Genomic DNA, 12,512 nt, shown 5'->3' on the forward strand with positions numbered 1-12,512 from the left:
TTACCTGCTCTGCAGCTGCTTGGTCGGTGGACACCCGAGCCTTCTTCAAGAGCTGTCGAAGTTTGTCCAGTTCCTCCTGGTGTGATTTGCGAATTTCGTCTATCTCCTCCTCAGCCTGGCAGCGCTCTTGAGCGGACTTCTTTTTCCTTTCTAAGAGGTTCTTAGGAACAAGAGAACCGTCATCAGCTCCAGTTGTTTGAAGAAGATAAATGGAGATGGTGATGGTGAATGGTGGTGCTAGCTATTAACATCACTGGGTCCTTACTTCATTAATGGAAACAATTCATTTTTTCAGTTTAGTTTCCCCAATATATTTCACATTCTCAACTACTGGCAGGGAAAAAAAAAAAACTGCGACAATAAGAAGGTAAACTAGAAGAGCTTTATTTATTTATTTATTTAAATAAGGTAAAGCTTTATTTACTTTATCGTATTTCCCTGTATACCTACCACTGTTAAGATGTTCCTCATCTCTGAGGAACATCTTTCACAATCTGCTGGTAAGAAAGTCACAATTCTGTGACAGGACCTTCAAAATACATACACACACCCAGAAATTACACAAATTAGACTTTATTTTAAGGAAGCAGTAGATCATAAAGATTATGTGTTACAAGGGTGATCACTGTAGGAGTATCGAGAACAATGAAAAATTGAAACAGCCCTCAAAATCAGAAAGAACTAACCTGATAAAATTATGGAAGAAACAAAGTACAGACCAAGATTTATCCTCTAAAAGGGCATTAGGCAAAAGGGCTTTACTAGAGAGTTTTATTAAAAGCTCAGAAACAGACCACTCTTTTCATATCTAAGCTGTACCAAAATACAGAAAAAGATAGAAATGTTCCCAATTTGTTCAATGGGGCTAGTATTATCCTAGCGTTAAATTTATAAAATAACAAAAGATATCACTAAATAAGGTTAAAAAACATCAAACTAGAAAAATATTTGAAACACCTATGACTGACAAAGGAGTAGCACTTTAATAGTGTTTATAACAGAGGAAATACAAATAGGTGTTAAATATATGAGCTTTACTACGAACAAAAATACACCTAAAGATAAGCATATTTCACCTATTATGAAAGATTGTAAAAACTTATACAGGCAGAGTTGGAAAAATAATGGAGAAATAGGCTTGCTTACACAGAGCTGGAAATGTAAGCTAACATACTCTAGGATAATCTGGCAACATTTATTTTAAAAATTTAAATGTTGAGAATTTTCTCTGATGCAGCAATTCAAATTCAAGCAATCCATTTTTATGGAAATGCTCAAATGAATTTGCAAAAAAAGTTATATAGTACAAAGATATCCACGAAAGCAATGTTTGAAACAGTGAACAGTTAGAAATATCCATCAACAGGTGAATAGTCAAATATAATTATGGTACAGCCTTGCAGCAGCCTACTCTGTAGTAGTTACAAAGAATGAGAAAGCTCTCATTCTTATCAGTATAACGGCCACAATACAATCTTTAAAGTATTAAAAGTGATCACATTATTATTAAAAATGTTATGAGTGTACACATATGTGTAAACATATACTTTATACATACACACATGCGTGCTATGTGCATGTATATATTATACACAAAGAAAACAATCTGGAAGAATAATCACACATTTTTTTATAGTTCTTGCCTCTAGTGTAGAGAAGAGGAAAACATAAATTTCATTTTTTATTTTATATTTTTCTGTATTATTTGTATGTTACAGTGAGCACACGCTACAGTACTTTTTAAAAGGAAAATAATAATGTTTATGAAACAGCCCACTCTGGCCAGCTGGGTACAACAGAGAAACTTCAGATGGAGAGCTTACCTTTTCCAGAGACTCCTTCTCAGTTCGCAGGTCAGTCAGCTCCTCCTCCAGGGAGGTCACCCTGAGTTCCAGCTGTCTCCGGCTCTGCTTTTCACTCTTGAGTTTGGACTGCACTTGCTGGGAGGTTTCTTGGAGCTCTGAGATATGACAGCACGAAGGCTTGGCTGTAGAACCAGAGCTGCCCTGGGCTGTACGGCATCCCGACAGCTCCTTCAAAACTGCGTTCTCTCATCTTCCAACCCTCCCACACGAGCCTCTTCCACTCACTTCTTCCAGCATCACCTCACTGACCAGCGACAGGCTTATCAAGCCATAAACTGACCCGCTGACTTCCACACCCATCCATATTTATCTCTGTACCTACAGGTCACCTCTGACACACACAAAATGGAAGAGAAGTGTAGCAAGCAGTCAGAGATGACCCCTGAAATGTATCCGTCCCTCAGTTCCATGTCAGTCATCATCTCAACCCACGGGACTCAACACACTGAGATCTTTGTTTAGTCCAGGCCCTTTCTCAATGCCTGGTAAGATATTCTCAACTTTCTTGGTTAGCTGGGACATTCTATCAATAGTCTGTTTTCTAAACACTCCTTCTCAAATAAAGCTATTTGGAAAATTTCTTTAAAATGTAATACATCAAACAAGGTCCTACTGTATGGCACAGAGGGATATCTGTGCCATAGGGGTAATAGCCCTATGATAAACCATAATGGAAAAGATTTTAAAAAAAGAATATATACATATATATGTGTAACTGAATCACTCTGCTGTATAGTAGTAATTAACACAATATTGTAAAACATTGTAAATCAACTATACTTCAATAGGAAAATAGTAATTTTTAAAATGTAACGCATCAAAATTAATTTTGTTGGAAAACTTTTGAGACCTTTATGGTACCCTTAAGGTAACTGTCACAGGGCACTGTGAAAACAGGAAAGAAGATATCAGTATGATATTTGAATCTAAGATTTTCCCTCAAGTTTGCTCAAGTGATGCTCTAAGAAGGAAAGGATCTTCAAGGTATCACTTCACCAACTGAGATCAGTGTTTTTTAGCTCTCTTTTTGGGCAAGTGAATTTTGTTTCTTAACTGTTGCTGTTCTTGCCATACCTGACCCACTGGTCCCATCTGTGCCTTCTACATTTATTTTTACAAGGTGGTGGATGAATCAACATGCCAGTCTTCACAGATCTGCTTTTCACCATGTCACGAGCAGCACCTTTGTGCCAGGCACTGAACTAGTACTACGGGGAGGACTTCACAAGATGAGCAAGGCATCATATTTGCCCTTCAGAGGCTTGCATTATAGAAGGGAAAACAGACACACAAGTAGTGCTGATCAAAGGCTAACTCTGAAAATGGTCATAATAATGCACTCAGAGATGCAAGACTTTAAAGGAGATCAAATATTCTAGAGGCAAAAAAGAGGGTGAAGTTTCTGCAAGAGGCAGTTTTTGGAGAGAACTGGAGGTAAATCTTGGTGATGGTGGGCACACCACAAGTCCGGAGAACAGTATTGATAAAAAGCAAGACAAATACAGGATATGCTGAAGCAGCAGGCTGGCTAGTATGCCCAGAGCTACGATGAATTAAGCAGCATAACAGGAAATAAGCCAAGATGGAGGGGCCTTGAGCGCCAGGCTGAAAGACTGCAATCCATCCTCTAGGAAAGAGGCAACCAATGCAGGAAGCACCTTCTTAAGCCTCTACTGAGTCACAAGTTAGAGGAACCCCTCAATTAGGTTAGTCACAAGTTAGATTATTTCTTCAAGGCCTGTGAGGCCAATCCTAAGTACCAAAGAGACTGAACACTTGACCAAACAAAGCAGAACTGTGGCCACTTGGTGGCACTAAATGGACGGTCAGTTCTCTTGTCATTATGTCAATCCTGTAGGTTTATACTGGTTCATCCTTCATAACCTTCATGAGCCTTCTGTCAGACGGACCGAGGGGAAGGAAACAGTGTAATTCCTTACGCTTACTTGGTCACAGTCCCAGCCCCCTCCACAAGGGCGTACCTGAGAGCTCTGCCTGCAGTTGGGCGAGCTGGCCCCTGAGGAGGTCTGTCTCCTTCAGGCTCTCTGTGAGCTGGACCTGCAGCTCTGTTTCTTTCTTTTGGTGGGCCGTCATTTTCAGGTGCAGATGAGAGACCTGTGCAGTGGCAGCAGCGAGCTCCTCCGTCACCTTGGCCTGAAAAGCGACAAAGTACGACATCACTTTAAACATGGTGATGCCCCAAGCTCACATACTCTGTGCTGGCTGAACTGGTGGGAAGAGAGCTAAGGCCACCTTCGACCTGCACTAAATCAAAATCAAGCCCTCAAATGTGCAAGGTCTCTGACCTGAGAATTACCTTGTAAAAATGGTATTCTTGCCATTTTCTAGTTTTCCTATAAAGGACAATCTTTTTAAAAAAAAAAGAAGAAGAAGAAAAGAGCATTTTAAATTTTAAATTGAATGCTTTCAATGGCAATCCACTTCTCAGTCTCTAACTTCTCCTGAGCACTGTGGTACTAATGGTACTATAAAGACCAGTCACGTCAGAGTAACTGTGTTGAGGGTTTTGGGAAGAACAGTGGTAATAAAAGAAAGGAACACTCCAACTTCTTTGGCTGCTCAATGCATTTTAAATGGGGCTCATACTGGCCAAACAGGAGCTAAATATTCTCAAGTTACATTCGATGAAACCAAAATGACCCCCTGGAAAAATCATCTACTGTGTTTTGTGTATTAAGGGTGATGATGCAAACGAAAGGATAGTCAGTGAAAAGGAATGGGAAACAAGTGACAAATGCCACATTCATTTCACCTGCACGGACGAGCTCCTGTCAAAACAGGGCAGGAAAGGCAGTGCATGACGGCTCCGACGGGCGTGACTTCCGGACAGCAGGGTGTATCTGGGGTGGGACCATCTCTCCATACTGTACGGCTTCCACCATTACTCCTCCCTAGACGACCGTACTGCACATGCATTTCTACTGCTGTCTCCTTTCTTGGTATCACTTGTCCCTTCTTAGGGTTGTCACTGTGCCCACCTCAGTTTTAAACTTTATTCCAAAGCCTTAATCAGGTTTCTAGCTTGCATTTAAAATCTGATATTTTGGCTCTCTTAAAGGTGGAGGAAATAAAACAAATGGTACACAAAGTAAAAAGAAATAGGCTAGGAATGAGCATATGAGCGTCCACAGGCAAAGGCTCTCTCTGACCAAACTTCAAGTCAGGGCCTCAGAGCGCTTAGCCTTGGTCTCCCCACCCTGTCTTTGGCCTGACCAGCCCAGTTTTAGCAAGAATCCTGCTATGTCAGTTTAGAGAGAATCTCTACCCCTGATAACTGATCACAGCTCTTCATCCCAACCTTTGCTATCTAAGTCCTTGGCCTGTCGTTAGCAAGAATCCCCCTTCCTATGATTCTCCTCTTAGTAATTTTCCATCCACTGACCCTCTCACTCTGTTCCGTGGCTGTAAATTCCCTACTTGCTCTCTTGCCCTTATTGTGTTTAGAGCTGAGCCCAATCTTTCGTACCTGTTGCAGTAGTCTTTTGATTTTTGGCTGTGCCTTGTGACTTGCAGGATCTCAGTTCCTCAACCACAGACTGAACCCAGGCCACAGCAGTAAAAGCCTAGAATCCTAACCCCAAGGCCACCACAGAACTCTCATCTATATCAACAGTCTTAAACAAAAGTCTCCCTTATGGTTTTAGTAAGTATCAGAATAAATTTTTTAACAACATCCTTCAGAGTGAGCTCTAAGATACTTATTTTTGCTGTTCAGCAGCCTTACGTTTTCATCTGTTAAACACAGAGGACAATGGCAGCTTGAATTTCCAGACAGAAGAGGGTTTTCATCTGCCACAAGTAGAATAAAAGTTTTACTCACTGTCCTGTCCCAAGTGGCCTGGTAGAAACTGAACTAACACAATGCTCAGAGAGCTCCGTATTCATCATAGCTCCAGAGTTCACTAAAATCAGAGTGAAGACCGTTCACATAGCACCTCGGAGCAGCTAAGACCATGGGAGGGGACAAATTCCAGAGGAGAGGCAGTGCTCACTCTCACCAAGAACAAGCAGAATGGAAGATCACTCAAAAGCTCTTGACTCAGGCCCTAATAGAGAAAGGCCTCTTACAAGCAAGTAATACTCTCTCCCAAACACACACATAGCGAAAACTGTTAAGGGATGAATGATACACATAAAAATTATCTTTGAGTGTGGGGCTTCCCAGGTGGCTCAGTGGTAAAGAATCCACCTGCCAATGCAGGAGATGCAAGAGACGTGGGTTTGATCCCTGGGTCAGGAAGATCCCTTGGGAATAGGAGATGGCAACCGATTCCAGTCTTCTTGCCTGGAAAATCCCATGGACTGCGGAGCCTGGCAGGCTATAGTCCGTGGGGTTGCGAAGAATCTAAGCACAAGGGCATCTCTGAGTGGGAGGATAATTTGTGAGTTATGTTTTATGCTTGCTTATCTGTATTTCCTGGAAGAAACAGATGCAATGTTTGTAATCAGAAAGAAATGTGTGAATATATATAAATATGTATATGTATGTTCATCTGTGTGCACATGTGTGTGGGTGTGTAAATTATGATTGTTTTAAGTAAGGGTCTGCAATATCAAATGAGAAGGAAAATATCAAAAACCTACACAGTGGATAGGACAGCTCCCTGGTTCGCACCTGGGATCAAATTCCACTGCTGACATGGAGAGCTGGGAAAAGGAAGCCATGACAAGAAAGAACCAAGAATTCAGAAAAACAAGGGAAAAAGCATTCGGGATAGGAGGAGGAACATGGTACCGAAGAAAGATGGCCATCTGGCAAAGGGAAAAGGACACAGCCAGCTGCAGGTGAGACCCCAGGCAAGTCTTTTACTCTACCTGGGCCTCAGCTTGCTCTTCTGGAAAAGAATATCAAACTAGATGAACTGTAACTTCTCTCCAGTTTTAACCATTATTCCATGGTTTTATGTGGAAATATTAATACTGCCATAGAGAAAAATAATTTCATTTACCAAATATTCATTGAGCATATAACCACAGGTTTCTGAACTGTGCTTGCAGGCAGAGAAGTACCTCCAGGCATGAAAGAATCTTGATTATTTCCATTTAAGAGGAGAGATATCACAGGGAAGACTCTTAAGAGGTGGATCAAAAGAAAAATGGGAGAGTCAAGGCTCGATAAGTTTTACTGGAATAAAGGAGACCAAGTGAAGCATGTATATGGTACCTGACTCATCAAGAATATCAAGACTATCTCCTGATATTCAGCCCAGGAGATGTCATCAAACAGATCTGTGTAAGCATGGTGCCTAGGACCGAGGAGGTCTTTGACAGGTGAACAGGGTGGCAGAGGATGAGATGGTTAGATAGCATCACTGACTCAATGGACATGAGTTTGAGCAAATTCCAGGAGATAGTAAAGGACAGGGAAGCCTGGTACCCCAGTCTACAGGGTCACAAAGAGTCAGACATGACTTAGCGACCAAACAACAACAGGTAGTACTGTTTTTGTTATTATTACTACTGTTTTGGCTATTGTAAGTAGAGCATTGACCAGGTTCATGTACTGTACCAGACACTTTTGGAGTTTATCAATAAGCATTTGGGTGGATTAGTTAGCTAATTCAGGGGATTGGCAAGTTATCACCTGCAGGTCAAACTGGCTTGCTGTCTATGTCTGTGAATAAAGTCTGACTGGAATACACACTCACATGCACACATACCACTGACACCCAGAATGGGAGCCACATCGTGAGCCTGCTAAAAACAAAGGTGTGGCAGCTGCCACCTCCACAGACTGTGGCAAAAGAAATCACTCATAAGAGCAGTGCCTCCTACCTGGCTCTGTCTCAGAATCAAGGGGAGCCTTTTAAAAGTTCAGATTCAGACCTCAGTTAGAAATGTTGGATTAGAATCTCAAGGTGAAGCTTACAGATGTATATTTTTGATCAAGCTCCCTAAGTGATTTTGAGGCAGCCAAACCAGTATTTGGGAACCACTGATCTAGAACAAGTTATATAATCAATTGTAGACCTGAATAATAGTTAACAGCCACAACAAGTAAGATATGTGGCTGCCTTGTTAGGAAAGAGAAAGCAAATAAAAGTAGATGAAAGAGAAATAGTAAAAAAAAGTAGACTTCATGGGGAGTGGGGACCCAGGCTTTGGGACTCAGCCACGACAAACAAAGGGCAGTGTCAAGTAGCAATGGGGAAGATTCAGGGTCAAGACTGGACTCGGCAAAACACAGCTTATCTGGGGATAAGGTGTCCACTTTTAAATTATTATTATTATTATTATTACTTGACTGGATACTAGCTAAGAGAACATAAAGAATAACAGCAATGAGACCCAAGAAAGGAATCCTTGTCATTACCAAAATGTAAAAAAGTGTGTAAAGTTATAAAGTGCATCCTACCTTAACTTTTCTTGTTTTAAAAAAATATTCAAATACAAAATATAAGCTACTTCTTAAACCTCTGAAAAAACAGCAGATGAAGGCTTGCAATCTCCCAGCTGATGAGGGAGAGGCCAAACAGGAAGGAACTCATTCCAGATAAACAATGTCACTGCAGCAAAGATAGGAAGAATGGGGCTTCCAAACCAGTCCTCCTCAACCCAAGACCCTCAGCAGTCTTCCTAACAGCTACTTCAGAAACAGGTCAAAATACATAATTCTGAGCTGACTGAAGTCAAACAGCAGTACTTGAAAATGCTCTGGCAGACACAGATGAAGGATTGCTTACTTAAACCATCTCAAACTTCACAATAAATATGTGTTACGTGGCATAACAGAAACTGTTGCTGATTTTTTCAGCAGAATAGGATTCCTTTCTAATAAATTGGGTTAATCCTCACCTTAACCAAATTACTACGATCAGTGATTTCTTCTGAGTCAACTAACTGTAACGTATTTAAAAAACAGAAATCTGGATGGTGGATATATTAAAAATCTGCTGGGAGATTTCTAGTTCTCTTCCCGACAATGGCAAAAATTCTGCTCAAAAGGAGACTGGTAAGTACGTACAGAGGACACACTCCTTGGCTCTACACATCCTGACTTGGGCTTTTCTCTCCCCAGTTTCTTTACCTTCTCTTGCTCAGCATGCAAAACTCTTGCCTGTGTGTTTTCTGTGGCAGTTTGAAGTGAGTTGTTCCTCTTCTCCAACATCAGGTTACTCTGCTCAACGTACCTATGAAATAAGGAGGGGAAAAGAAAACATGTATCAGGCGCTCCATGCAGAGCAGGCACAACCCAATGTGCAGCCAGAGCACTGCTCTGCTCCTTCATCAGCAACAATCCGAAAGCAGTTCCTTTTCCTAAGATCTGCGGTAATCAAGTTTGGAGGCAGGAACCTGGGCCCAGGGGTGAACTGCTTTGAATGTATAGAATAAAGAGGAGAGGAATTCGATCAGGTATAGTGAGGGGAAATGAGAGAAGAAAGAGATAGGAATATGAAGGCTGCAAGGAAGGAAGAGAAGAAAACCAATTCCCTCCCCTCCTCCATGTGGGAGATAAGGGACACTGAAGAAAAGAAATATGGAAAACAGTATTTTTAAAATGAAATGCTATATGCTGTGACATGTTCTCCTGACCACTCCCCCAAAATTCTTTTTCAGAAGTATCTAGAAAAATTATACAGTGCTTGGGTTTATGTGGAAATCTGTGAATTTCTGGTTGATAAAACAGAGTCAGCCCAGCCCACACAGAAGACAGAAGAGCTGACATCAGAGTTTTCTAGGCATTAACACTACTTTTACAGATGAGGAAACTAGAGCCAAAAGGAATAAATAAAATGCCCAAAGCCACAGAACAAATGAGGAGCAGAGCGTGGACTCAAACACGGGTGTGTGTTCTGTCGTAGCCTCCTGAGCCCTCTCTCCTGAAATCCCTCTCCGTCACCAAGAAGTCATTCGTGCAACAGGCAGGAAGCAGAAAAGAGCAGAAACATACACAAACCCCCCTGAACAAATGTTCACTGAACTTGGGCATTTACAAGCTAAACCCTTTTCTGCTCATCCTAGCCAGTGCCCCATACCTGTCATTACCTCTGATTTCGTTCAATTAGTTCACTAATCTTGTCATTCTGTTCTTCTATCCGACTGCTCTTTTCAAGGATCTCTTGCTTCAACCTTTCATTTTCCTAAATTCAAAAATATGTGATGTGTAAAACTGAAGTTTTTAAGAGAAAAGCATCAGATAAAAGGGAATCAACTTGAACGGATGGGTGATACTGTTAAAAAAACCTAGAACTTCTGCCCAGATAAATATAAATACTTACAACAACATATCAAATTCTACCTGATGGATACAAATCACTATATCTAACAGACTAAACATATAAATGGCTATAAAGTGAAGTGAATTTTTGATATATGGTGAAAAGAGAAATGCTTCCTTCTGATCACAGAGTGATGTCACTTGGACTAGATTAAGCCACAGTGGATTTTCCAAAATTTCCCAATTCCATGGAGCGTGAGCATTTATTACATGCTCTTATTCCTGGAGTGGAGGTTTTAAAGGTAGTACATCTCTGGACAGAGCACGGGAAGATCTCCAGGCTGAGACCACTCTCACCTGAATAATTCGTTGTATGTTGCTCATAATCATGCTTGTTTCCATGGTCACCGACATGCTGGGAATGAGCAGGGAATTGCCAGCACTATGCTTCTGTAACTCTTCAACCTACAAAATTAGTGCCAGAAAAGTCTTTAAAATTTCATTAAAATTAATGAATTAAATGAATTAATTTAATTAAAATTAATTTTCATTTTAATGAAATTTTTAATGTATCCAAGATCTGACCACTGAGAGGGTTGTTAAGTTTCTGAGACAATCTCTAATGTAAGCAGGAGTTTTCTTCTGCTAACTGTATCCCTAAATAAAGCAACTCCTTTGGGAAATAACTACTAACCACTACCAATACGGGGCTTCACAGGTGGCTCAGTGGTAAACAATTTGCCTGCAATGCAGGAGACGCAGGTTCAATCCCTCGGTGGGGAAGATCCCTTGGAGAAGGGAATGGCAACCCATGCCAGTATTCTTGCCTGGAGAATCCCAAGGACAGAAGAGCCTGGCAAGTTACAGTTCATAGGGTCACAAAGAGCTGGACACAGCTGAGTGACTGAGCACGCACTATGAATACAGAAAACAATAAAGAGTTTACCCATAGTGCTGGAGGCTCTCTTTTTGTACTCCCTCTTTATATCCCCACTTAATTTTTTTTGGATGTACCATGCACGGCTTTTCAGATCTTAGTTCCACAACAAGGGACTGAATCAGTGAAAGCAATGATTCCTAACCACTGGACCGCCAGGGAATTCACTTTATACCCTTACTTTCAAAATGAGATGACTCCGTTACCTTAGTCATTAGATGATCCATTTTATCGGCCACTTTGCTGACTGCCATCCGAATTTCAGTGTTATGTTGCCGGGCTTCAGTCATGAGAAACGAAGCCATGTCACCTGATCCTAAACAGACAAAAGCCAAGAAGAAACTTACGAAACTGTAACAGAGGACACTGAATGAGGAAAAGCCAATAGCTCTATCAGCAGAGGAAAGAAAGAAATGAACATTTCCAAAGACTAGGAAAGGCTGGCGGTGAGTCACACTGTCAGGAGAAGACGGAGCAGTGGTAAAGGTCAAAGGGCTCCAAAGCTATAACAATAACCACGATGTGCTCCTGCGGCATGCAACCAGCGGTACGGTCTGGTTCCAGAGCACACGTGGGGCCATTAGCAGCTCAGATTGCTTCTCCATTCACCCAACTGCATGCCAGGCATAGGATCAGGTACCAGGGATACAGCAACGAGTGAAACATGGTTCCTGCCCTTGATAAGCTTAGCCTGGTGAGGAGACTCCCATGTAAACAGATCACTGTAACAGAGTGTTTGTTGTAAGTGCAAAGAATGAACCATGTACCAGGTTACAAGGTACAAAAAGGAGCACAGAGAACGGCAACATTAACTTTTTAGTGACACATATACATTTACATCTCTGGAAGGAGAGGCAGGGATGGTAACAGGGAAGGCTTCTCAGAAGAGATTACAGATTTAGTAGTTTCCCAGATGGAGAAGAGCAGGGCTTCCAGACCAAGGATACACACAGGAAACTCTTAACCACTCCCGGACCTTACATTTCATTGGGGATATTCTTGCTTCTTTCTACCCCGTCCTAATACTCAAAGTGATCACTATTCAAAACACAAGCTTCAGAAGAAGGCAGGATACCATCCCAGCTGCATACACTTATTTTGCTTCGTATTTACACAAGGCAACCATACTGTACATGTATACAAGATACCTGAAAAGTTACTCAAGTGACTGCTTCCTAAGGTCAAGGGGGTTTAAAGATGGAAGACAGTAAAGTTTTATTTCACACTCTTTTGTGTGGACTTTTTATAAAAGTATATTCTTTTCACAACTTTAAACTTGTAACAAAGTAGCTCTCATATGAGATACTAAACAGCCATGCTTTCTCCCAATTTCTTCCAATATTTTCCTCTTTTACTATCTACTAAGAACTCTACAGAGCAACTCTTAGAGAGGAATTTAAAGGGCTGGGAGGAAAAAAATGCAAGAAACAAAACAGTCAGAAGGGCTTTGAGGGGGATGCTGGAAATGTTCTAAAGTTGGATCATGGTGATGTCTGCACAACTGTGTAGACTAAAAAAAAAAAGTCATTGA

General features: G+C 41.2%; 1 protein-coding gene across 7 annotated transcripts in view; it reads right to left on the reverse strand.

Annotated features, from left to right (window-relative positions):
• The window catches only part of FKBP15 (FKBP prolyl isomerase family member 15), a 57,764-nt gene that overhangs the window by 8,229 nt on the left and 37,023 nt on the right, over positions 1-12,512 (reverse strand). For 4 of the 7 annotated variants that reach the window (XM_055579358.1, XM_055579361.1, XM_055579356.1 and 1 more), the window contains 7 exons: positions 11,188-11,297; positions 10,402-10,509; positions 9,873-9,967; positions 8,851-9,016; positions 3,848-4,019; positions 1,824-1,960; positions 5-160 (listed from right to left, as the gene is read on the reverse strand). In XM_055579358.1, coding sequence (XP_055435333.1) covers positions 5-160; positions 1,824-1,960; positions 3,848-4,019; positions 8,851-9,016; positions 9,873-9,967; positions 10,402-10,509; positions 11,188-11,297 — 944 coding nt within the window. The remainder of the gene's footprint in view (positions 1-4; positions 161-1,823; positions 1,961-3,847; positions 4,020-8,850; positions 9,017-9,872; positions 9,968-10,401; positions 10,510-11,187; positions 11,298-12,512) is intronic. The other 3 variants (XM_055579360.1, XM_055579357.1, XM_055579359.1) reach the window with 2 other exon arrangements.

The sequence above is a fragment of the Bubalus kerabau genome, chromosome 4 (genome assembly GCF_029407905.1).
Source record: "Bubalus kerabau isolate K-KA32 ecotype Philippines breed swamp buffalo chromosome 4, PCC_UOA_SB_1v2, whole genome shotgun sequence".
Classification (NCBI taxonomy): domain Eukaryota; kingdom Metazoa; phylum Chordata; class Mammalia; order Artiodactyla; family Bovidae; genus Bubalus; species Bubalus kerabau.